The sequence below is a fragment of the Oenanthe melanoleuca genome, chromosome 9 (assembly GCF_029582105.1).
Source record: "Oenanthe melanoleuca isolate GR-GAL-2019-014 chromosome 9, OMel1.0, whole genome shotgun sequence".
In the NCBI taxonomy this organism is placed as follows: domain Eukaryota; kingdom Metazoa; phylum Chordata; class Aves; order Passeriformes; family Muscicapidae; genus Oenanthe; species Oenanthe melanoleuca.
The window spans coordinates 6,276,720-6,299,015 of record NC_079343.1 but is presented as its reverse complement, the minus strand read 5'-3'; the positions used below and the strand labels follow the sequence as shown (position 1 = coordinate 6,299,015).

Here is a 22,296-nt window from a genome sequence, read left to right as displayed (position 1 = left end):
ATCTAACTCTCTGTGCTGGACAGAAAGCTCACCTGCTCCATGGAGGTTTTACTTGATGGCCACACAAGGTCTTCTGCAACCTGGAAAAGTGAAACGCTACCCAGGGCCAGGGAAATACCACAGCTACTGCATTATGGCGATTACACAGAGAGAGTCCTGGTGAATACAGCAAGAGAAATGTAAGCTCATGGTGTCTCTTGCTGATTTGTAGGTTGGAGAGCCAGGTGCTTCAGTAATGATGCCTTGAAACTCCAACCTGCCTGGCATCTCCTCTTGAAAGGTTTCTACCTACAGGTAGTCCTCTTCCACCCATTCTCACAAGCCTGTGCTTTGCCTCTTCAGTAAAATTACTGTACCTTTTCTACACTCACACAATTAGTAACTGTAGCTGCTAACAGGTCCTGTAGTTTTCAGATCAGCTGTATCCACAAAAGGTCTGTGTAGACAGATGCATTCTCAGTCATCCTTGTTGAGTCTTCCCTGCTCTCCTTGGTGCCTTTGGTGTTTTCTCTGGGCAGGGACTACTGTCACTAAGCAAGCTGGTGTAACATTCACCTAAAGCTGAATCATGTGACAGGCAGTTCTGAATTAGCAATAAAGAATGACCAGAAAGGTGACTATTTTATTATTTTTTAAGTAATCAACATGGAAACAAGAGCAGTGATTAAGTCACAACAGGCTTAGCCTAATAGTAACCACAGCATTAATACTTAACACAAATATAACAGAAATTACAAGTATGTTAACATTATTCATTCTCAGTCAATGAACAAAAGTGTACAGTAAAGTCAGCATTAATCTATTAAGAATGCTCCAAAACCAGCTGGCCAGTCTTCCAAAGCAGAGTGCTTGCTGCCAGGCAGGCTGGAGTGCTGCTGTCCACACTTCCAGGCAGCTCTACAACATGGGCCCTTCCTCTTCCCCTGTTTCTGCCTGTGGTCCTGGTGTTTCCCTCTGTTTGTTAGGGTATCAAAGCAGGGCCTGCTTGAAGGAAAAGGAGCTGCAGTGCCATGGGCCAGCCCTCACTTGCTACATCCCCTGGGTGGTGCAGGGATGCAGCCCCAAGCTCCAGGCAAGGCTGCCTTCACTGAGAGTGTGACCTGCATCAGTATCTGCTATTCAGACTCTTTTTCCACCCTTCCTGACCTCCTTGCTCCATGGATGGAACACGCTTTTGGAGCTGTACCGCTTTTAAGATGCTTTCTTTTACATACCACTCTTTAAAAGGAAACCTGTAACACAAAATAGAAATCTTGCTTTTGTAGGAAGTGGATTCTTTAAATGCACCCCTTCCATCCTCTAGTCCTTGTACTGTACCGTCCTCTTTTCCAAAACATTTACTAATGCAGGTACTTGGCCACCCACATTTTAATGGAAGTACCAAAGTGACACTCAAAAGAATAACTTGCATTTGGTATTGTGGTCCTGGCCTCTCTTGGTCTGAGCAACATAGGATAATCTTCTCAGCTAGAACATTTTCATAATCTCAGGGAGGGCTACACCCTCAGAAATAAAATTCCTCAGTCTTTTTTAGAACCAGACTAGAGGACATCAATGTGAACAAAGCAGTAGTCTCCATCATTCTTCCCATCAGGATTCCTCCTAGGGTACCACTAGCTGCTGTGTCGTGTTCACTGTAGAGACAAGAGAAGATATTAGTTTGTATATTGACAATTCTACAAGTTTTGATGGAAATGGAAAAGAAAAAATCCTACAGCCTGCTCAAGTGGGCTTTTTCTCCCGAATGCATTTACTAAGGCTTCCCCTATTCCTTCTCATATAGCTCCTATGTTCTGTTGAAAGAAAACCCAAAAAAAAACAACACCAAACCAAACCAAACCAAACCAAACCAAACCAAACCAAACCAAACCAAACCAAACCAAACCAAACCACAACAAATAAACGCACCAGTCCAGGAAAGCATATGTCTAATTATTTCAGTACAGGATTCAGTAATGGTTTTGGACACACAGTTCTAAGCTGCTAGGTGTTTATCACTAACTACTAACTACTTTTAATCATCTTTTTATTACTTATAGCAGAGCAAGTCCATTGCCCAATAGTACAGATTTGTGCTACCAGGCCAGGATCAGCCACTTTCAGGAACAGCACAGTATGCCCGAAACAAGACATAGCAAGGAACTGACTATTTGCATTCCTCTTGTGGACCACCAGGCTTAAACTGTCCAGAAAAAGGTAAAACTTCCTGCAAAGCTAAGGCCATAGTTTCACAACATGCCATCCTCTGCAGCAATACTGCTTTAGGATATTCCCTGGCACCCCCTGCTCTGCAAGCCCTGTAGGTCTGTGAGACAGCACTGAGCTTGAACCATGGAGTGAGGACTTAGTGATTAAGCCAATCCTACTCCGGTTGCACAGCCCATGACAACTCCCACCCCAGTTCACTCCCCCAAGTAACGTACCGGTGTAGCTGTCCTGCTGACAGGGCCCTCCTCCAGCCGGTGCTTCCCGGAGTGCGGCAGCTCGGAGCTGTCCCGATAGTCACGGCCCTTGGAGTTCTGCATGTCCAGCACTGCCCGGCTCTTGGAGGGAAGGGGCGGCTTCTGCTGTCCCTGGATGCTTAGGCTGACTTCAGCCCTTGAAGGTTTCACGAGTTTTTTGAGTGGTGCCGAGTTTTCCAACGGTGTTGAGCTCTTTGGTTTGCCTTGACTCTTCTCCCCTGAATTCTTTTCTTCCAATTGGCAGGAGGAGGTGTAGGACCGGAATCGCTGTGTGGGCACCAGGAAAGGTGGTGATGGCTGTTTGCCAGAGGTCTTGATGCACTCAGGTTCTTGTGGCTTTGTAAGATGACAGCTCTGCTCAGGCAGTAGTGGCTGCTCTTTCCGCAAGGCCTTAGGATACTCCTGCTCTTTCTTGGGGGCCACCTTGCCCTTGGAGCTCATGGAGCCATACAGTGGGTTCTCAAACATCTCTGGTCTTTGCTGGCCCTCCTCCTGCAGCACAGGCTCTGCTGTGAATTTCCCCATGTCAGGTGGCCTACAGTAATGGAAGTAGGGTGAAAAGGAGACTTGTGAAGAGCAGGCAGGACAGTCTCTGATTTAGAGAGGACATGAATAGTAAGTGAGTGTGAGCAAATGAAACTGACTGCCTAAAGAGGGAACAGGAAAACAATTAAACTCGGGGAGAGACCACAGAAGTGTGCATTGTTTTTACTTTTTTTAATCATTAGTAACACAACAACAGAGAGCAGATATGCATAGCATTGTGTAAACTCCCTGCTAGGTTACAGTCCTGTCAAAGTGATGTTTGGCTTATTTTTAAACACAGATAAACTACTGAGCCAAACTGTGCCAGGTCCTTTGATGAGTCTGCGACACACACAAATCTAAATTTGAATATTAATAAGAATCTTCAGATCTGGCAGAGAGGATGGAAATGGTTGTCTAGAGGCTTAAAATAAGAGCTTACATCATACTGTGACATTTTACAACTAGGTCAATCTCCTGTTGCTACCAATGCAGCATGGTATTCCTAAGGAAGGGATAAATTTCCTTAATGCACCCAAATGCATAATGTAAGAATAATAGCTCTGCTGTAGGGTGAGACAATCCATGTGCATTCCCAGCAGAGCCCTTTGAGCTGCAGCTCAGCCTGGAAAGACAGCACAGCTGTACAATGGAACACAGCAGGTCCTGTGGGTTTTCGTCACATGACCTGATTTGGCCAGGCTTTCACCTGCAAAGTACTTTAAAAATCAGCCACAATATCACTGAGCAGAGTGGAATAGAGGTGAGTGGCACATATTCTTTGGGTGTCTTCAAATGAGTTGTGCTCCTCGTCTTAAGCTCTTCTCTGGCAGTCAGTGCATACAGGAGCAGAGAGCTGAGCCAGGCACAGAATAGACCCGAGCAGTGCTGGCAGCTCTGGCTACTGCAAGTTTTGACTTCCAGAGTGCCACACCCATTTACCAGGGAGCTCCAGCCCAGCTCAGAGAGCAGCTGTCTCTTAGTTGTGAAGAGGTCTCCAACAAGATTGCAACAGATTGCACACATGCACTAGGGTGAAGTAGCCTCATCACCTCACTAAGCTGGGAAGGGATGGGATATTTTCAGTTGCCAGATGGAAATTCTGCATAAAAACTTGTGATAGAGGACTGCCAGGAGTCTAGCTTCTGCAGCAGCTGGACATTTGTATAGTGCCAGTAAAAATTCAGTGAAAGTACTTCAGGTATAACACATGAAGGACCTCTCCTTCCCATCCAGGGGAAGGATCTATGCCACATTCCCCCCTTTTCTTCTTTGTTATTACAATCAACTTTGTAAACTTCTCTTCTTTTGGTGGAAAATTAAACGTACATATATCAGGCTGGATTGAGACAACTGGATTGTTAAGTCTGAAGACTTCCAGTGCCTAAAGGGGACTTACACAAAGGAGGGAGAGTGCAGATAGTGACAGGACAAGGGTCCATTCCAACCCAAACCATTCTATGATTCTAAGATTCCATTATTTAATTACTATTCCATTATTGTAAGTTTAACTCATTATTTTTGGCTTTCCTTTCACAAAAGTCTGAGGAACTGCTACACAAGTTTTCTTTGAATATGTGATGTCTGCACTTGTGACCTTCCCTTATCTTTCTAATTCTAGAGATAAAATATGTAAAGAATATGCTGCACCTTGAACTCTCTAAACAGATAATGAAACAGTGACTGTGCAGAATGATAGGGGAGAGGAGCCCAGCCTCAGTTCAAAACTGAAACACTCACTGGTACTCCGAATGACTCCGAATACAAATGCTTCTGTTTGCTGTAGGCTGGAGGGAGGGTTTTGGAGATAGAGGTGACAAGGAGGGTGATGTGGAGGATGACTGACTCTGCCCCATTAGGGAGGTGCTCTCTTTGGACTGCTGCTCATAGTTCCAGAGGGAAGGTGCCTGCTCTGTTGAAGGTGTCTGCTTAAGCTGGCAGGTTGCAGAGAGCTGCTGAGAGAAGGCAGCCATGCCCAGGTAGTTGGGGTTGCTGATGTCTGTGGGGGTGGAGCTGCTCAAGAGAAGAAATATTGTTAGGGAGGTACATGCACAAATACATTTGGGGTTTTTTGTCTCCCTGCCATCTACAAATGAGTTAGTGCCCACTGACTGCTTAGATTTAATACCACCTACATTTTTTTAAATTTCTTTCTGTCACTGTTGCTTCAGAATCAGGGAATAAGTGGGAGTCCTGTTAGCACCTCATTCCCCTTGGTCACTGGAGAGGAAGCAGCTGGGTCAAGACCACCTCCCCTACCCCCAAAATAGTTCCTGTGGCTGTGGCAGATGTTTCCCTTTCCAGGCTGCAGAGAACACTCAGCTTCTGCAGCCACATACACGGGCTGTCCTGGGCTTCTGGGCCCAGACAGAAGCTGCTCGCAAGGAAAAGCCCCAGTGAAAACAGGTGAAAGGACAGCCTTAACCAGACTCATCCTATGACTCTTGGAAAGGAAAAGCCAAGCAGTTTGAGGATAGCTTCCCACCCCAAGCTGTCAGAGGTAATGTGGGAAGTTACCGTAAGATATCCTCCTTTGCCAGGCTGTCTGGAGAAGGGACAGCACTCCCCCAGTGGCGAGCGATGGCTGCTGCCTCTCTGGCCATCAGATTAGTAGATTTTGACTTTCTGTTGAAAATAAAAGGGCCTTTTATAAGTGGGTGCAGGGACACAGTCTGGCTAATGCATTCTCAGCTTTTGAAGCTTTGGACATAGGAGCCTTTACCAATCCTGACCAGAGAGCCACAAAGCAGCTTCCCAGTGCTCAGCACACCTGTTGATGCTTCTCCCACAACAAACCCAACTTTGCATTTATGGTGCCAAACATTTTCCTGGAACAGACTTACCCACTTGCCCTTTACCTGTGAGTCTGATCCCAGTCTTTGTTAGGCTCTAAATTGCTGATGCTCTTTGGTTTCTGACCAGTGATTTCATCCCGTTCAATCTTGACAAAATCTGAAGGAAAGAAGGGGCACACATATCTCCAGAGTCTATCTGCTCAAGTTTTCTGTGTTCCCCTGTTCATTAAGGCATGTCTTTTTGTCCATCAGAGTGACAGACAGTTTTAAACTGTTGTTGCTGTTATGTTTTCAACTGCCCACTAATACATGTCATGTCTTGTTGGCAGAGGAAGAAATGTGTATCTTGAAATACAAAGGTCATGACCCACCAAACAGCCATATACAGTCATTTTACCATTGAGAATAGTTGTAAATGTCATGAGTAATTGTAAATGGCTGCTTCTGTACTCTGAATGAGAACAACAGATATCAAGGTGAAAGAAGCAAAGTTTGTGCTCTTCTAGCTAAGGAACTGTTCATTGAGAGTCTAACATAATCTTTGCTCTCCAGGATGATTGAAGCAGGGAGAGCTTGGCATGGAGTCATGTCACAAGTGGAAGTAAGGTATTCCCATTCAATAAAACCAGTGTTGGTGACAGACAGGGGGCTCTCTCAGTCTGCTGAATTTACCTGAATAATGAAAAACCCCAAGGAATCAAATTGTTCTGTTTTCCTGAAAGAGTACAGGTATGCTTCTGAAAGCTAACCATACTCATACCTCCTTGCACTCAGCACCAAAAGCACTCTCTGTGACTACAGGCACTGCAGAGATAATTTTCAGTTCCTTGACAGTTATCAGAAATCTTTTGAGGTGAGCATTCTCTAGCATGAGCATTGCAGAGATGATGACATTCCTTACCGTACAGTTTCTCTCTCTGTTTTCCTTGTGATGTTTGCAACTTGATTTCACCTTGGAAGATCCCTGTTTTTTCTCCATGGTGTGTCAGCACAGTATGGATAGGAGCTAAGGATTCCGTTGCTTCTGTTCGCAAGGCAATGCAGCCTTCCCCTAAAAGACAACAGGGAGACAATGAGGCTGGGACCAAGAAACTAAGCACTGAAATATTTTGCACTACCAATGCACTGACAGGTCTGTGATCACAGTAAGGAGCATAATATCTCCTGAGAAATTAGAGGCATTTATTTCACTTCATGTATGTGTGAAGGATTTAGGCACCGAAGATACCTGTGGATAACTTCAGGGTTCTGAGCTTCCATTCCTGGTAAGGAAAATATGAGCCTATGGCTGCTATTGCTGTTAATGGGATTTAGGCAAACAGCCTTCTGTGGACAAGGACTGCAGTCTCTGGATGGTGAGAATCTGGGAGCCACAAGCCCAGCTCCTGTACCCAGGAGAAATGCCTTAAGTAAGTGCAAATGAAACAGGATTTGTATGTTCTGAATAAATGCACTTAAAGATGCTGAATCCTGGTTTAGTTCCTGTAAAGGACTTTCTTTTTAAGCCACTGCTCTTCCAGAGCTGGTAGAGCTCACACAGGTTGTTGCTTTGAGTTCATATTCCTCTAATCATAATTACTTCACAAGATTTTGCCCACAGTGTATTTCTGTGCATGTTGATTTCTAAATCATGGATGTTCAGTCTATAGGAGTTACTTCTGTTCTCTCCCACTCCTTCAGTGGTTTGGAAGAATCTAAGTAGATTTTGACTCATCCAGAACTTTAGAGCTAAGCACTTACCATAAGATTCATCACTGTCTGATGATTTAATGCTGATCAGGATATGTTGATCCAGTAGGTATTCCGGGTCTGAAATAATTGGAGTCAGCTGCAAAGACAAGTTAAGGTGGGTCAATACAACACATGGTTGAGAGGAGAACACTTCTCCCTGGGACTTTTCTAAATATATCAACTTTTCTAAAATATATCAAGAGAAAGTTTTGTCTGATCAGGCAAAGAAACTCCAGGGCAAAGTTACTCTTTAAGATGTTTTATTTTCCATTTAAAACTTAAAAAAATGGGCCTGTTCAAACCAGCATTATGTTCACTAAAAAGCTGAGAAAAAAGTCCTCGTCCTGAATGGCATAATTGCACCAGCAAAATTCTTGATAGAGATGTAAGTACACGGTCATGAAAGTCCTTTCCTGCTTATAACATTTTTTGTTTAGCCTAAGCACATCCTGCATTCTTACAGTCCCTTTGACTGTAAACAAGACCACAAGAATGTTCCTGAAAATAGTAGTTATGAAAGTAAAAGACCTAATATTGCTTATGGGATGAAAGCAGAAGCTTCTCTTCCATATGAATATGGAGGTATAGTCTCAGTTTACCTTTGGAAGTGCCTCGACGAACTTTACCACAAGCTCTCCTTCATTTCCATCTTCATTTTCTCCTTCCTGGCTCTTTACAAAGCCTGAAAAAGGACAAGAAAAAAGTTTACCAGGAGAGAGACAGAAAGACTGGGCTACAAATCCTCTTCACTATGTCTCCAAAAAGCCTACAATTATTTTCCTACTTGGGCACAAATTTTAGAAGAATTAAGTAGCTTTAAGTCTGAGCTTTGGATGAATTTTCACACAGTGAATTTGCAAGTTGTTTTGCTAGAGCATTGTTAAATGGTTTCATTTTGCAGTTAAACTTGGCACTGAGGAGCTCAGTGCATACATGGACCGGAGGATAAGAACATGACAGCTCTTCCTACGCCACTCAAGATAGCATACTTTTGAAATTCTAATTTAAGATTTGTAATACACTGTTTCCATAGAAATTTATGCAAATTTTGATACAGCCAAAAAATAATCTTTTATGGAACTGTCTTTGACACAGCGCTCTGACACGCGATAATGTGATGAAGCATCCACCAAAGGCTTGCTGTCCCACTTACAAGAGCAGCTCTGTGATGGGAAATTGCTTTAAAAAACCCACAGCAAGGGCACGTAGGCTTGTGTTACATAAACAGCTGAGATTCAGCCCCACAGCATGGGCACAGGCAGTGCAATCTTCAGTGCTGCAGGGTACACAGGCCCACTTACAAAGTCACATCACTAGCATTCATTTCCCTTTTAGCTGATCCTCTGACTTATTCTTTTTAAACCAGATTAATTCAATTATTTAAAATTATTTTTGTTAGCATAATGCAGATGCTTTATTTTAAAATCACCTGATCATTTGTAGCAGGCACAATTAGAAATTTAATCAATCATGTCTTTGCTATGTAGGCATTTTCTGTGTTATAAGCAGGAACATTAAAAGTTTCACACCAAGAAAGAAGTTATCAGACTGACAAACAAGCTGGAAAAACTGTTGGAAGGCTACATGTCTAAGCATGGATTAGAGCTACCTTGGCTGTAGGGTTTGGATTGTATTGCTGATAGTGTAGAATGTCTTGCAAACTACAGCAAATCTTTAGGACATCCCTTTTTTGCATTGGAATGAATGCTCCACATAGCTATTTTTTTAGATCAAAGCAAGAAGGAGAAATAATCCAAACATGCAGAAAACTTTGACAGAAACAATAAAGATGGGCAAACCCATACTTTCTAAGCAGCTAGAGTGAAACTCAATGTAGAACTTGGTCTGGGACTTGGTCTTCAGAGTAGCATAGCAGTGCAGGAACTCTATCTCCCCTTGGGAATCTGTGTATTTGGAGTCTAGGAAAGAGGAAGGGAAAATAATGTCACTTTCAGCAGGAGATAATGAGAGGGCATTTTTGAGTGAACTTTTAAGGGATCAGCCTTTTCTCTCAGCATATACAAAGCACTGCATTCTGTATCCAAGGTGAAGATGGTACACGTGCACCCAACCTGACTGACCATTCTTGGAAACGAACTGTGATGTGACTCCCACTTCAAAGGTGGCAAACACAGGACTGTGATCACTTGTCATGATGTCAGTGGTGCAGCCTGCCAGTGAGAAAGGGAGGATGGTTACTGCTCTGCTCAGGGGAGATCACTGCCAAAGAAATATTATTCAGTAATTTTCCAGAAAACGTTAACAGTCTCTCTGGTAACTGTCTCTAGTCAAAAGTGTTGCTCTACATAAACTCATGTCAGTACACATGAATGTAAATCTTCTGTCTGAATACAGAAAGATTTGTTTAAGGGACACCATTTTACTGTATTGTTTTGTACATGACTGTCAGTGTTAGATTCCTCCAGTACAAAAAGCCCTTACAGGCTTCCTGGTTATCTCTGCAACATGCACAGCTAATTATAGCTCTAATATGGCAGGAAATCACACAAGAGTACACTGGTGCTACTTCAGTGTTACAAAGCAACTCCTGGCCCAAGCTTAACTGTGGGCGAGCAAGACCTGATTGGATCTAAGCACACACTGAGTTCCAGCAAACCTGATCATTCCAGAGGTGCCTATTTAACCCCACACCTCAGCATCATGGGCTTTGTGATCAGATCAGCCTACCTTATCCCTGAAAGACTTCCACAGCCCTTCTCCCAATCCATGCAGAGGAAACAATGAACAGCATACTTAGATGCTCAGTCCTACATATAATCGATGGCATTTGAGGAATTGGTATTTGAGCCTTTTATTAAACAGGTTTTGTAGGCTTTTTCTCTTTCCTGCACTGCACTTCATTGATGCTTCTCAGCAGGAAAGGGAACAGGCTCTTGGTACCACACAGTTCTTCTGGAATATGATTTGATACAAGAGATGTGTTTGCACTCCAGTCTCTGCAGACTGGACACAGGGTCTGTCCTGCTGGCACTCACTGTCAGGAGTTCCTGGTAGTGACTGCACAGGAAAAGTGGTTGTTGCTGCCAAGAAATAACTGGCGTACAATGATCCTACAGTACGGCGTAAAGTTGGACAGCTGCAACTGTCCAGGTGGTGTTCTGCATACAAAAGAATAACAGAATGAATTTCCAACCCTGTAAGGTTACAGGCAGAGAGATTTTGGCTCCCCTCTGCCTGATTTAAAATCAGGTCCCTCTATGCTGAGTGCCTGGCAGTGCAGGGAGATCCTACAGACTCTGTTCTGAATCATTTCCGTTTCAGACTGGTTGCCTTGCTATCGACAATCTGTTCTCCACCCACCATAGGACTGACACACAACGTGCACCATGGGGTAGGATTTCCAGAGCACTCGATCACACCAGGATGGCAAATTGTACTTCATCTGCAAACCAAAGGAGAAGTAAAGTCAAGAAGAATGAAAAGGGCCAGTTCACAAAAGAACAGGAAATTCATTCACCCAGGCACCACTTACTTGTGTGAAGCCATATACCTCTGGAGGGAAATCAGTTTTCACCTACCCCTGTAGCTTTCTGCTTGGTGTAAGCATACTTCTCCCGGGTGCCTCTCTCAAAGCGGTAGGTTGGAGCAAAAGTAATCTCCTCTTCCTCTAAAACAAGGAAAGAACTCTGTTACAGCTTGGCCATTGGGAACCCTCACCTGGGCAAGAGAGCCACTGCCCTGTACACCCTGCCCCATGCTGGGGCTGGCAGAGAGAGTTGGTGGATTAAGCAGAGGAACCTGCCAGCCAGTGCAGGATCTCACCGAACTGCAGGAACACCTTTTCGTCTCTTCTCTCGAGGAGAAGCTGGTCAAAAGCCAGCAGCTCCGGATACTGCTGCTGCCTGATCTTCTGGATAATATTCTCTGCTTCCTGCCAACAGGGAAACAGCAGAGCTGCAGATGATGCAAAACCTTCTTATAAATACTCCCTGCATCAGTAAACTGGTCAGTGTTCCTGAACTGTTTGACAGAACTGTAGCCCCTGCCACTTCCCCATCCTTCCCTTCACTGAAAGCCTCAACCTCTGTTGTGTGGCTGAACATTTGTCTATCAAAACAGGTATTGAAATGCCCACACATCCCCTACACAAGAACACACACACTCACAACTACATGCACATCAACACCAAGCTTGATGTTTTTTCCCACATACTGAAACCTATCCAGTATTTATGATGGCTTGCCTGTCCCTGAAGGCCTGTTTGAGCCATTCCAAGCTCATCAACCAGAGCAGAAAGGCAATCTCTGGATTGAGCCATTCAGGGACATATACTTGTTCACAGTGGGAAGGAAAGTTGGGAGATTTGGGCAACCAAGGCTGCCTGAAGCAGCAAAGTGTGCCAGATAGCATTCCTGAGTCCATTAATCCTTGAAGAGGGCAAAGGGGATTTCCTTATTCTCCCTCAACTGGGGCCATGTTCATGCCCTGGGGATCCCTTCTGTCTCCCCTCTTTTTGCCATGTTGCCCTAGACTGGAAGAGGAAAGCACTCCTATAGCAACAGAGTGTGCTGTCCTTGCAGGGCTTCCCGCAGCGTCCCGCACCGTCGGGGGCTGTTCCACACGGTAGTTCAAGTCTCCCAGCCAGAAAAGATGAGTAAAGCGATGAGTGATGTTAAATGGACTCAGTTTCTTATCTCCCAGTGTCAGGAAGCGCAGGATGTTCGTGTAGTTCTGGTTGCGTCTGTCAAGACAAGAAACATCTGCCTGACATCCTAAATTGCTGTATAATTTCCAAATGCCTGGGATGGCAGAGGCTGCAGCTTTACCAGGCGGGAGCTGCTCCAACTCAGAGCTACAGAGGAGCAGATCAGAAACTGAGAACTTGCCACCCCAGCAGACAGGCCCAGAAAATGTGCTCCTGGAGCCACTTCTGCTGCCTTCTGGGGCTGTGCTTTTCTGAGCTACGTGTCCTAGAAACCCAGCATTAGATTGTTTCCTTCAGATTTCAGCAGCAAACACTGATTTTGGCAGCTCTTCCAGGCCCTGAGGAACCCTTCCATAGAAGTTAACTTAATCAGTAGCAAAGACCCTGTGCAAAAATCCCACACCATCTGTTTCCTGGACTAGGAGAGATGACAAGACAAACTCTTCATTTCAAGTTCTTTCACTTTCAAAACCACTCCTTCCAACTGCTCCAGCTCATCCCAGTGCGGGCACTGATCTCCCAGTGGTGTTGGGATCTTTGACTCCCAGTCCTGTGCTGACCAGAACCTGCCTAATCCATGAACACTTATTTCACAGCTGGGTATAGAGAATTAGTCACCGTGGGGATATTCCTGTTCTACACCTCCCTCCTGGTATTCCTGTGTCCTAGGGCTCACAGCACTGCCTACAGTGAGGAGGAATACAGTCCCCTTCAGCACATTATTTTGGGATGGGAAAAGCCTTCCTACATTTCTCCAAAACACTGTAGATCATGGAACTGTTTTCCTCATGTAGTGGATTTTCACGACAGGTCATGCAAGTGTTGTGTGAGTCTTTTACACTTGGCTCTAAAACAATTTTGCTATCCATTTCCCCTGTATCCATGTGGTATGGCCACATAACAGAAGTCCCTTGTTTAAATGCCCTCCCAGGAGACATTAAACAATTTTTTTTTTGTTGAGGAAAACATGTTTGTGCCTGTCTGGTGGGCCCTCCTTCCAAATATGGTCCAGAGAAATTCACCCTGGCTCAACAGCCATTTTTGAGAGGGGAGGATGTATCTTACCTGTGTTTCTTTTCACTTCCTGAAGTTAAATGGCTGTTAACAAACCCAAAGGAGGTTCCATTAAACATGAATGACACCCCCACTGCTCCTTTATTACCTGGCAAAAGGGAAGCCAAAAATGACAAAAATTAATCTACCTCAAGGCTGAGTCTAGTAAAGATAATAAAGCACCTAGCCCATGTGAAGTGAAGTGGAGGATGGAGAAGAGAAATTTACTTAATCAGCACAGAAAAAATTAGTGCATACAGCACAGATTGTGGGAACAAATTTTTAAGGGTGCTAAAAAAATTAGTTGAAGAGAGAGAAGTGCAACTTCCTTGTGAAACCCAAGAAAGAGCAATCCAATAGCCAGTCAAAAGTGTTTACTAGAAATACAAATATATGTGTGTGTATGCTAAGTATACACACAAATAGATTTCCTCTCTTATAAGGTTAAATTCAACCAGTGTTAGTGGGATATAACTTTAGGAGTTATGTTGCCCAAGGAGTGTAGAAGGAGAGCTGTTCCAGTGGGCTGAGCAGATCACAGCTGTCTGGGCAGGACCTGCCTGTGGCTCACCCAGCGTGTTTGCGATGCCTGTCTTCACATTGGCTGTGCAGATGTGGCTGATGCGGTTCTCATGTTCTGGCTTGGCCAGGACAACGATCCTGATGTTCCAGAGGGTATGGATGGCTATCTGCAGGAATGGGAAGGGTAGAGGTTTTATTTCTGCAAATAACCTGCCAAGCTGCACTGTGGCTGCAGCCTTCCTGACTCCTTTGATGGCACTTCTACAGAAATTCCTGTGCTCAGGATATGTTTTCAGTCATTTAAATCAATGCTGGAAGGAGGGACCTTGCTGTTTTCTAGTCCTTTCTGCTAGTTAATCTTTGGATTATTTTCCTTGTACAAAATAGTTTCCCAATCACCATGAGAGTTAGCCTTCCATATATGCTTAGATTTGTTTCTTGACATCACTGAAACCCAGGAATGGTTATTAGCTGGTCTTAATAAGGTTTATTTTCTCTTATGACTCTGCCTGTGTACTGTTACATCCAGCTTTGAAAGTACAATAGCTTAGGGCGAGATCTAGGCTACAATCAACTCAGGAAATTTAACAGTCTCCTCCTTTTTGAAAGTCAAAGTAACACCAGCACTTGACTTGAGTGTTCAACATCTCCCCTTGCTCCTAGGCTGGCAGGGTCCCTACTTTGGCAGTGGAGGGGTCACTGTCCATAGCAACAGGTCCATCTAGCCAGCTCCAGGGGGGACATCTTGTGGAGCCCACAGACATATTCAGTTCACTCTCCCTCACCCAAATGCAATGACAATAAAGGGAGGGAAAGGGAGGAGGCACAAGCAAAACCCCACTTATTCCCATCTCTTTTATTTGTACAACATGTACATCCTTGTCTCCCGAGTTCCATGAAATAGCTGGAATAACCCCTCACCACTTTGAAGCTGATACTGGTGATTTCCTGCAGAGATTGCCTTAGGGTCTCCAGCCATTCCTTCTCTCCCTGGGGATCCTCCTGGGTGCCAATCACATAGATGTCATGAGGGATGTAGTCAGCAGTGTCATCACGGGTCCTCCCCTGCCCCTTGGAGAGGAACCAGGAGGTGATCTTCTTTGGGGCTGGAGCTGCACCTTTTATTAACACATCAAACACCAAAGGAAGTCAGATCATGTCCTGTCAAAACCAGGATGAAGATAACACATGGGGACAGAAATGATGGGCTTCACATCTCGTATCACTTTTGTACTGATGCCTAAAGAGCAAAGGCGCTTAAGGTATCAGTATCAGCCAGGGCACACTATTCTAAGATGACAATGATGTTTCCCCCTGAGTCACTGAGAAAAGATTCTGCTTTGACCACCTTCCTCTTTCTCATCAGCTTTCCAAGGCCAAGGCCAGTCAGGAGGAAAGTGAGGGAGCTGTACTCCTCCTGGCCTGCCACTACCTTCGCCTTATTCCTTAAGGATTGCCAAGCACAGACAGCTCAGCTCACAGCAGCTGAACCAGACTTCTGTCCCAAAAGGGAGAAAAATAACTTATATTCCATTGTCCTCAACCACATCCTGTCCCTGTCTCTAAGTACCACAGACTCTCAGCTGTCTTCCCAGGCTGGACATGAACTGTCCCTAGTCAAATGAGAGCAGCTGATGTGCAGTCTGTGGAATTCATCCTGTCCTTTCTGCAGGGTGGAGGATGATGTGCACTGCTGCATCAGCTTTGTGCCAGCCACAATTCCCTGTCACTTAAGCAATCCTTCAGTACCCAGCAGGGACCACTTCATGGTCCTTTGAGTAGAACCATGAGAAGTGTCAAACCACATGCAAGAGTAAGCCTAGATATCAGCTCTTCCCCTCTCTCCCAGGGAGAGGACAGCCCTGGTGTACAGACCTGCCATGGAACACAGAGAATCTGGAGCTCGTTGTGCCAGCTGAGCACACCTTTATGCAGTGTCTGAAGGAGTGCCCATGGCAGAAGGGAGCCCATACCCATATTCCAGGTGCCAATGAAGACGGTGATCATATCAGGCTCTGGTTGCTCCGAGTGTTTATTCTTCATCTGCTGCAGAAGCTGGCAGAACCCTTCTCTCTTCTAGACAGGGAGGAGCAGAGAAAATTAATGAGATACTTTAACTCCTCTGACATGACCTCTTGAAAAATCAGCTGAACCAGGAAATTCCCAGCACACTTGAACTGCAGAGTAGCTCTGCACTATCCTGAAACCTTCCAAGAGGCTGCCTTTCTTGTGGTGCTTTTTTAGGCATTTAGCTTGTGCATTGCTTTAACAAATGCTGAGGTGGTCAGAGAAAAATCTTTTCCTCCCTCTTTGTCTATATGAACTTTTTCACAGTGGCCATCTCGACTCCCTGCTTCTCCTCAGTGCTTGCTCTGTCCTCCTGCCTCAGTGACAGCACTTAGTGTCCAGTATCTCCCTTTAAACAGTATACTTGCTCATTTTCTGGATGTTTCCAGAACAAAGGAGAAATTTATTTTTTACAAGGGCAACTACTGTGCTTCAACAGTTCCACTTTCTACCTAGGAATGTCCCACGTTCCACTCCCACCTGGGTACCTGCTCCAGGCCAGCAGGAAAGAAACACCATGTATGTACCTTGGAATCAGAAAAAACGTATTCCTTCCGCTGTGTTTTTTCTTTTTCTGTTTCCAGAACAATCACCAGCTTGTTTGGAAGCTTCTGGGACTTGATGAGCTGCAAGACTGAACAGAGGCTGGGTGTCACAAGCTGCAGTCATTGAAATAAGGGTCCCACCAAAATGAACAGAACCCTGCTCAAAGGCTTGGGATGTACATGGTCTTTTCTGTCTGTGCAGTTTGCCTTGCAGACCTGCATTTTAAACTTGCTTAATCCTGTTCCCAATAGGAACAGATTTGGTCTCCAAGTGAATAGGACCTCCAAAACTCTTCTGCTTGGAGCTCTTTTCCATCCCAAGCCTTGAAGTGTGAAATGAAGTCTTAACTTCAAGCAGGCAATCCCCCTGTATCCTGAGCCAGCCTACATGTGTTCCTTCTCCATCTGTGAAAGAGGATGTAAGACCTCATTTGGTGGTAAAGGTGATTCCTCCTATCTAAAATAGCAGCTAATTATTATGAACATCAGGTGGAGACAGCCATGCATGAAAGCTCATCTTATCAATTACTGCCAGCAACAGGTTGATTTTCTAGCAGGATAGAGCCCAAGGGCATCATTTAGTCTCTCACAAATCTCCTTGTCTCAACTTCAGTGAGCTGCCTGTTCAGAAAGACAACAGAAAAAAGGGGAATTTGTTTGAATCAGGCAATCACAGACCAAACTGGCATAGTTGGTGGTGAGAGATACCAATCTACATACAAAAAAAATCAAGAGAAATTCACTGAGAAATGTTACTGAAACTGTGTGGTCTTTTACCATCAAAAATCATCACAGCAGTCAGCACGTCCTGCAGAATATTGGGAGTTTTTCTCAAGTGATATTGCTTTTCAGAAGAAAAATGGTTCTACTGCAACCAGCTCTATGGGGAATCTTCTACTAAAACCTGCTCCCTTGCAGTGGTGATTCCAGAGTTTTCATTTGGACCTGAAGACTGGGTCTAAAACAATCTGTGAAAGCTGGTTATCCCAGTACTGAGATATCTGTGTCTTGCTGACTGGTGCTTATGCAGCACCCAGAATTCCCTGTCCTCTGGGCCAAACCTTGCCCCGAGTGAGGCTGAAGGGAGCCCCTCCCCGTCATCCTGGGACCCAGAGCTTAGTTCAGCATTTGTAACATTAAGCTGATATCTTACTTTTCTTGTGGGTATAAAACTTGTCTTCTGGACCATCCTTGGATCTCTTGATAATTAGTTTTCCCATTTCCACATCCACTTTAAGTTGCATTTTTGAGAAAATTCCTAGGGAGTCAGTTTTCACCTAGTGAAATACAGAGATGTTTTCCATTAGGGACCTTCTACACTTCAGTCACATGTATTACAAATGTAGCACTTCCCTCAATTCCTGGACACATCATTATGCCAGTCTCCCTAGACATCTCTTAGGCATTTTTGTGGTGCCAAACAGCATCCAGGAATAGCTGTTATCTCTGTGGCAGCACAGAAGACTTCCCAAGAACTGAGATACTGACATAAATCTGCATTACTGTCCTTCCACATTATAATCAGCTTTGTTAAAGGAGTAAACTTACCTCAAAAGTGACAGGGGGGATAAGGGAGCGCCGGTGTGTTGAATCAGGACCTTCGATCAACAGTGTTTTCACCTGTAAAATAATTATGTGTAATTTATTGCATTTGGTATTTCTGCACTACACTGAGAGTAATAAAATCAGAACAGAGCAATCTAACTGTGGCAGAGCACTGCACTGATGATGAACAAGAAACAAACTAGAGACAAAGGAGAACAAGATGATGATATAAAATAGCTTGACAACTCTACCTTTTCTTCAATAGAAGACAGCAAAGAAATCAGCTGGTTGAGTTTCAATACAATATTGACTGGACTTGCTTCACCAAGCATCTGAAACCACAGCACAGGAACAAAAAGAGAGAGGGAGATGGGTGATTACCAAGCCCACAGAGCACAGCCTGGTGTGCAGTCCCAGGAACACTTCACACAGACCAAGCAGCAGCACTTGTACCTTTTCCACTCTGATCTGTAACGGGAAGCACAAGAGCACAGAAGAGGCAAAACTGTGGGAGGCTGGAAGGACAAATCTGCAAACCTATTCCATAGGGTTGAGGCAGCTGGCCATGCATAGGAGTCAGCCTGTTGCTGGAGGCAAGTTTGCAAGACCAGGCCTGGGACTTGGCATGTGGAAGTCCTGGACTTTTGGTTTTCTGGCAGGGAGAAGAAAGTCGTGGGAACTTAAGTGGGCTTGCGAAAAGGAAGGATGTGGCAGTGAAACATCCTGGAGTGAAAAAGAAGTGTGCAATGCCAGCCCACATTCTGGGGGAGGATGGGGAGGTGTGAGTCCTCAGGGAGTTGGTGGCACTTTCCTCTAGGACAGGAAGGGGGAGCACGTGGAGAAGGCTATGGAATAAGTAAAACTCACTTATCATGGGACAGAACTCACTGCATGCCCTCTGCACTGCAGCAGAAAAAGGCTAAAAGAGAACAGAAGTGGCGTGTGCCCACCTGTACCCCACCGGCCATAGCTGCACAGCAGAACCATCCCTGTCCCCATTGACAGCCACCCACACACTTGTCCTGCTCTTCCCATCTCAGCTCCTTACCTGGGAGCGCTGGTGAGTACTGGGATGCAGCTGCTGCTCAAACACCTTCTGAATGGACTCCAGAGATGGGAGAGTCCTCGAGGCCTCACTGGGAACACAGACATGGCACAGGTCTAAGGCTGTGGCCAGCTCCCTGGGTCTGTGCACACTCAGACAAAGCCACACAGACAAGATGACAGGCACACGTTCATATGGGGCAGATGTCAACACTGGGTCTGCCCTTGCCCAGCTGCTTGGTGACATGGTCAACAGAGCAGTGTGAGTCAGGCAGGTGACTTTGCCTTGCAGAGCTGGAACATGGCCATACTGGCTGCTCCTTAGGTTTTGCTTCAGAGGTTCTAACTTCCTAAATCTCCCCAGAAAGGTCTCCCAGTCTGGGCAAAACTTGAAGATATGGTGTACAAGCAGCATCAAGCCAACTATGCCAACTCATAGATCCAAGTGCACTCAAATGCCTCAGAGCCCAGCACAGTCTGGTGCCTCTGAACTCTGCAGCTGTGGGAGCAGCTTGGTTCTGTACAGGGCTTGTGCAGCTGCTGAGGTTGCTGGGGACCATGCTGGGGATTCTGTGGAAAGAGGAAACTAATTCGCAGATATTTCATCTCACATGACAAAGAGGGGCCAGGCACAGCAAGGAGGTGGAAGAGGCAGCCCTTGATCCCCTCAGCAGAACCATTTACAAGCAACAATGACATTCCTCCAGTGCTTCCCAATGAGATTCCACAGGATGCTCATTTGTTGAAACTCTGCTGTGTGAATTTGGCACAGAAGCTGCATGCTGATAATGACAAGACTTATCCTACAAAGACCAGCCAGGGAGCACAGGTCAAAAGGAAAATGATGGTGGTGAGCAGCACTAGGATGCTTGCACTGTGTCTAGTCAACAGTGGACAATGATTTCCCTCACTTTCCTAAGTCTGAATGGACTGGATTTTAGTCCATCTTTATTATAGAAAGTGCTCCAAAGCAAAAGCATGCCATAGATATATTTGTCTAGGTGCTGAACCAAGGATGACTAATTGCCTAAATTAAACATTTATGTTTGACATTTCAGTCTGAAAGACTTGTCATGGGACACTGAGAAGTACAAGGCACATGTAGAAATCTGTTTCTGCTAATTTGATTCCTCCAATGCAACTATTCACCTCTGGATCACCTATAGCCAATATCACAGCAAACAGTTCTGGCCCCAAACCCAAGAGTCCCATGGATTTCTACAGCCATGGAGTCAGACCCCAGGAGGCTGCAAGCAGTTGCAGGAACATTTGGTGAAGTTTAGTTTGAGAAGAGTGAAAGGATATTTACTATGATGTGCAGGCCATCTCTTAAAAACACAGCAGCAGCTGTTTGAAGCAATTCAGGAGTGATTTCCCATGGGAAAACTGCCCTCTGTTCACAGTGCAACATGTAGGCTGTGTGTGAGGAGGAAGAAGAGCTCCTGTGGGCATTCAAGCCCACTAAAACCACAGGGTGGTTTTAATTACATTTGTAACTTCTTTTGTTTTCTTCTCTTGACAGTATAAATACTTTAGTGATCTTCACTGAAGTGTCAGAAGCCTGTGTGTCCACATGCAGTTGTAGAAGTGTGTAGTAAATATATCGAGATGGACTGGTCTGACACCATCATCAGTCCTTTATTAAAAACTTCTCATGCCTTCTCTCAGGCAACTCTGACTCCTTTCCTCATAGGCAGCTCCACACAGCACTGACTCCTCTCCTCTCTGCAAATTTCCTTCTGCATGACTGGCTAACCCCAAGCTGTCCTTTACCTGGCTGCCTGACCCTGTCTGTCCCTCACACAGCATCTTCTTACCTTAACTGTCCCTTGCATGATCATATGTCCCTTACTCCCTCACAGCACAGCCAGCAGACTCTGGGTCTGCAATTGCAACTTACTCTTGACTAGCTGACCCACTCTTTTGTAACACCCATCCTCATTGAGGAAAATTGCTTTGTGCACTATACTTGCAAAGTATCTTCTCACGCAAGTGTTGGTATCACAAGTTCTTGAAAAACTGCCTTGAAAACTCTATGTGCAAATTATTTATTGAGAGAGAATAAACAAGAATATGTAGAGCAGCAATTGATGACTAAATTATGGGTTCAGACAGCAGCAAATTGAACAGATCACTATTGGTGTTTTTCACTAGAAGCTGAGCAAATCCCCTTGCATGGGTAGTCCTCACTCTCTCTGAGTCAGCTTTCCAGCTGCTGAAGGATTCCCTTAGCCAAGGAAACCCTTGTATGGCAACTTCTTTAGCATGGAGTGCCTCACAAAAGTACCCATCAGCTTACAGGTCTTGGTTTTGTTTATGTATTTCCAGTGTAAGATCTGCCAGAAGGAGCGGTCTCTCCCCAGAGTGGCTGTTCCTGGTTTCCCAGGCTCTAATAAGATGTGCCATGCCTGTCCTGACCCCCTTGGCCACTGCTAGACCTAGAAGGTAGTAGCAATAGTAGCAGCAGAGTTAAAACATCAGCTTTCCCAGTCTCTGATGAACACTGGGGTCCTTGCTAAATTAATCAGGGACAAAGGGTGAGGGAAGAGCTCACAAACTTTGCACCCTGGTCTGCTGCGGCTCAGCTGTGCTTGAGTTTCTTGGCCAGATGTGCGTCCTGCCCCTGTCCATGGGCAATACCTGAGCTGCCATAGGCACAGACTGCTCACAAACAGTTGATCCAGTTCCTCCCCCATCCCTGCTGCTCACTATAAGCTCTTTCCTTCTCCTGACACTGAGCAGCTCCAGTACTGTCCCCTCTGCCTTGCTGACCTCGGCAGTCACCATCACCCAGAGCCCAAGGTCACAGCACAGGGCTGAGGCAGCAAAGGGCACTGGATGCTCCTTTCTCACAGTGACTGAGGCGTGTCTGAGCGTGACCCTGAGAGATGGCACAGCTGAGCTCTGCGAGGGGGGGAGAAGCCAGAACACAGATAATAAAACCCTCACATTCACAGCAAGCCTGTGTGGTTCCTCAGCAGCCAGGCCAGTCCAGCCACAAGGAGTCTGGGCTGCATACTCATAACCCTCAGCACTGCCAGGAAATTCAGAGGAGCTTCAGCTCCACTGCAAGAGCTCTGCTGTGCCAATTAACAACTGTGGAGTTTGGTTTTTTAACCTCTTCTCAATTAGTGTGAAAATAATGGAATTGGGCATTAAAAGAAGACACCAAAAAGCAGCCTAGGAATAACCTGTACTTTCAGCTGGAATTCCCTGCACAGTTGAAGGAAACTCAGGGAAATAAAAACTAAATTTAGGGAATGCCACTGACAAAATTTGAGTTCACAAGTCACATAAGGGAAGTGAAAGTAATGAGGCGGATTTGTCTTCACAAACTGTGG

General features: G+C 45.2%; 1 protein-coding gene across 2 annotated transcripts in view; it reads right to left on the bottom strand.

Moving 5' to 3' along the window:
* Window positions 1-588: 588 nt before the first annotated feature.
* Window positions 589-22,296, bottom strand: part of INPP5D (inositol polyphosphate-5-phosphatase D) — a 52,846-nt gene continuing 31,138 nt past the window's right edge. Inside the window, exons 6-28 of one of the 2 annotated variants that reach the window (XM_056498836.1) lie at window positions 18,960-19,047; window positions 18,163-18,243; window positions 17,915-17,986; window positions 17,520-17,643; window positions 16,349-16,455; window positions 15,728-15,830; window positions 14,676-14,872; window positions 13,804-13,921; window positions 13,245-13,341; window positions 12,077-12,215; window positions 11,297-11,405; window positions 11,053-11,141; window positions 10,835-10,916; window positions 9,595-9,684; window positions 9,319-9,432; window positions 8,113-8,195; window positions 7,523-7,610; window positions 6,684-6,833; window positions 5,846-5,939; window positions 5,505-5,612; window positions 4,728-5,000; window positions 2,424-2,997; window positions 589-1,634 (exon numbers count right to left, since the gene is read on the bottom strand). In XM_056498836.1, the coding sequence (XP_056354811.1) occupies window positions 1,632-1,634; window positions 2,424-2,997; window positions 4,728-5,000; window positions 5,505-5,612; window positions 5,846-5,939; window positions 6,684-6,833; window positions 7,523-7,610; window positions 8,113-8,195; window positions 9,319-9,432; window positions 9,595-9,684; window positions 10,835-10,916; window positions 11,053-11,141; window positions 11,297-11,405; window positions 12,077-12,215; window positions 13,245-13,341; window positions 13,804-13,921; window positions 14,676-14,872; window positions 15,728-15,830; window positions 16,349-16,455; window positions 17,520-17,643; window positions 17,915-17,986; window positions 18,163-18,243; window positions 18,960-19,047 (2,983 nt within the window). In that variant the 3' untranslated portion in view covers window positions 589-1,631. Of the gene's footprint in view, window positions 1,635-2,402; window positions 2,998-4,727; window positions 5,001-5,504; window positions 5,613-5,845; window positions 5,940-6,683; window positions 6,834-7,522; window positions 7,611-8,112; window positions 8,196-9,318; window positions 9,433-9,594; window positions 9,685-10,834; window positions 10,917-11,052; window positions 11,142-11,296; window positions 11,406-12,076; window positions 12,216-13,244; window positions 13,342-13,803; window positions 13,922-14,675; window positions 14,873-15,727; window positions 15,831-16,348; window positions 16,456-17,519; window positions 17,644-17,914; window positions 17,987-18,162; window positions 18,244-18,959; window positions 19,048-22,296 lie in introns of those variants that run through there. The other variant, XM_056498835.1, reaches the window with a different exon arrangement.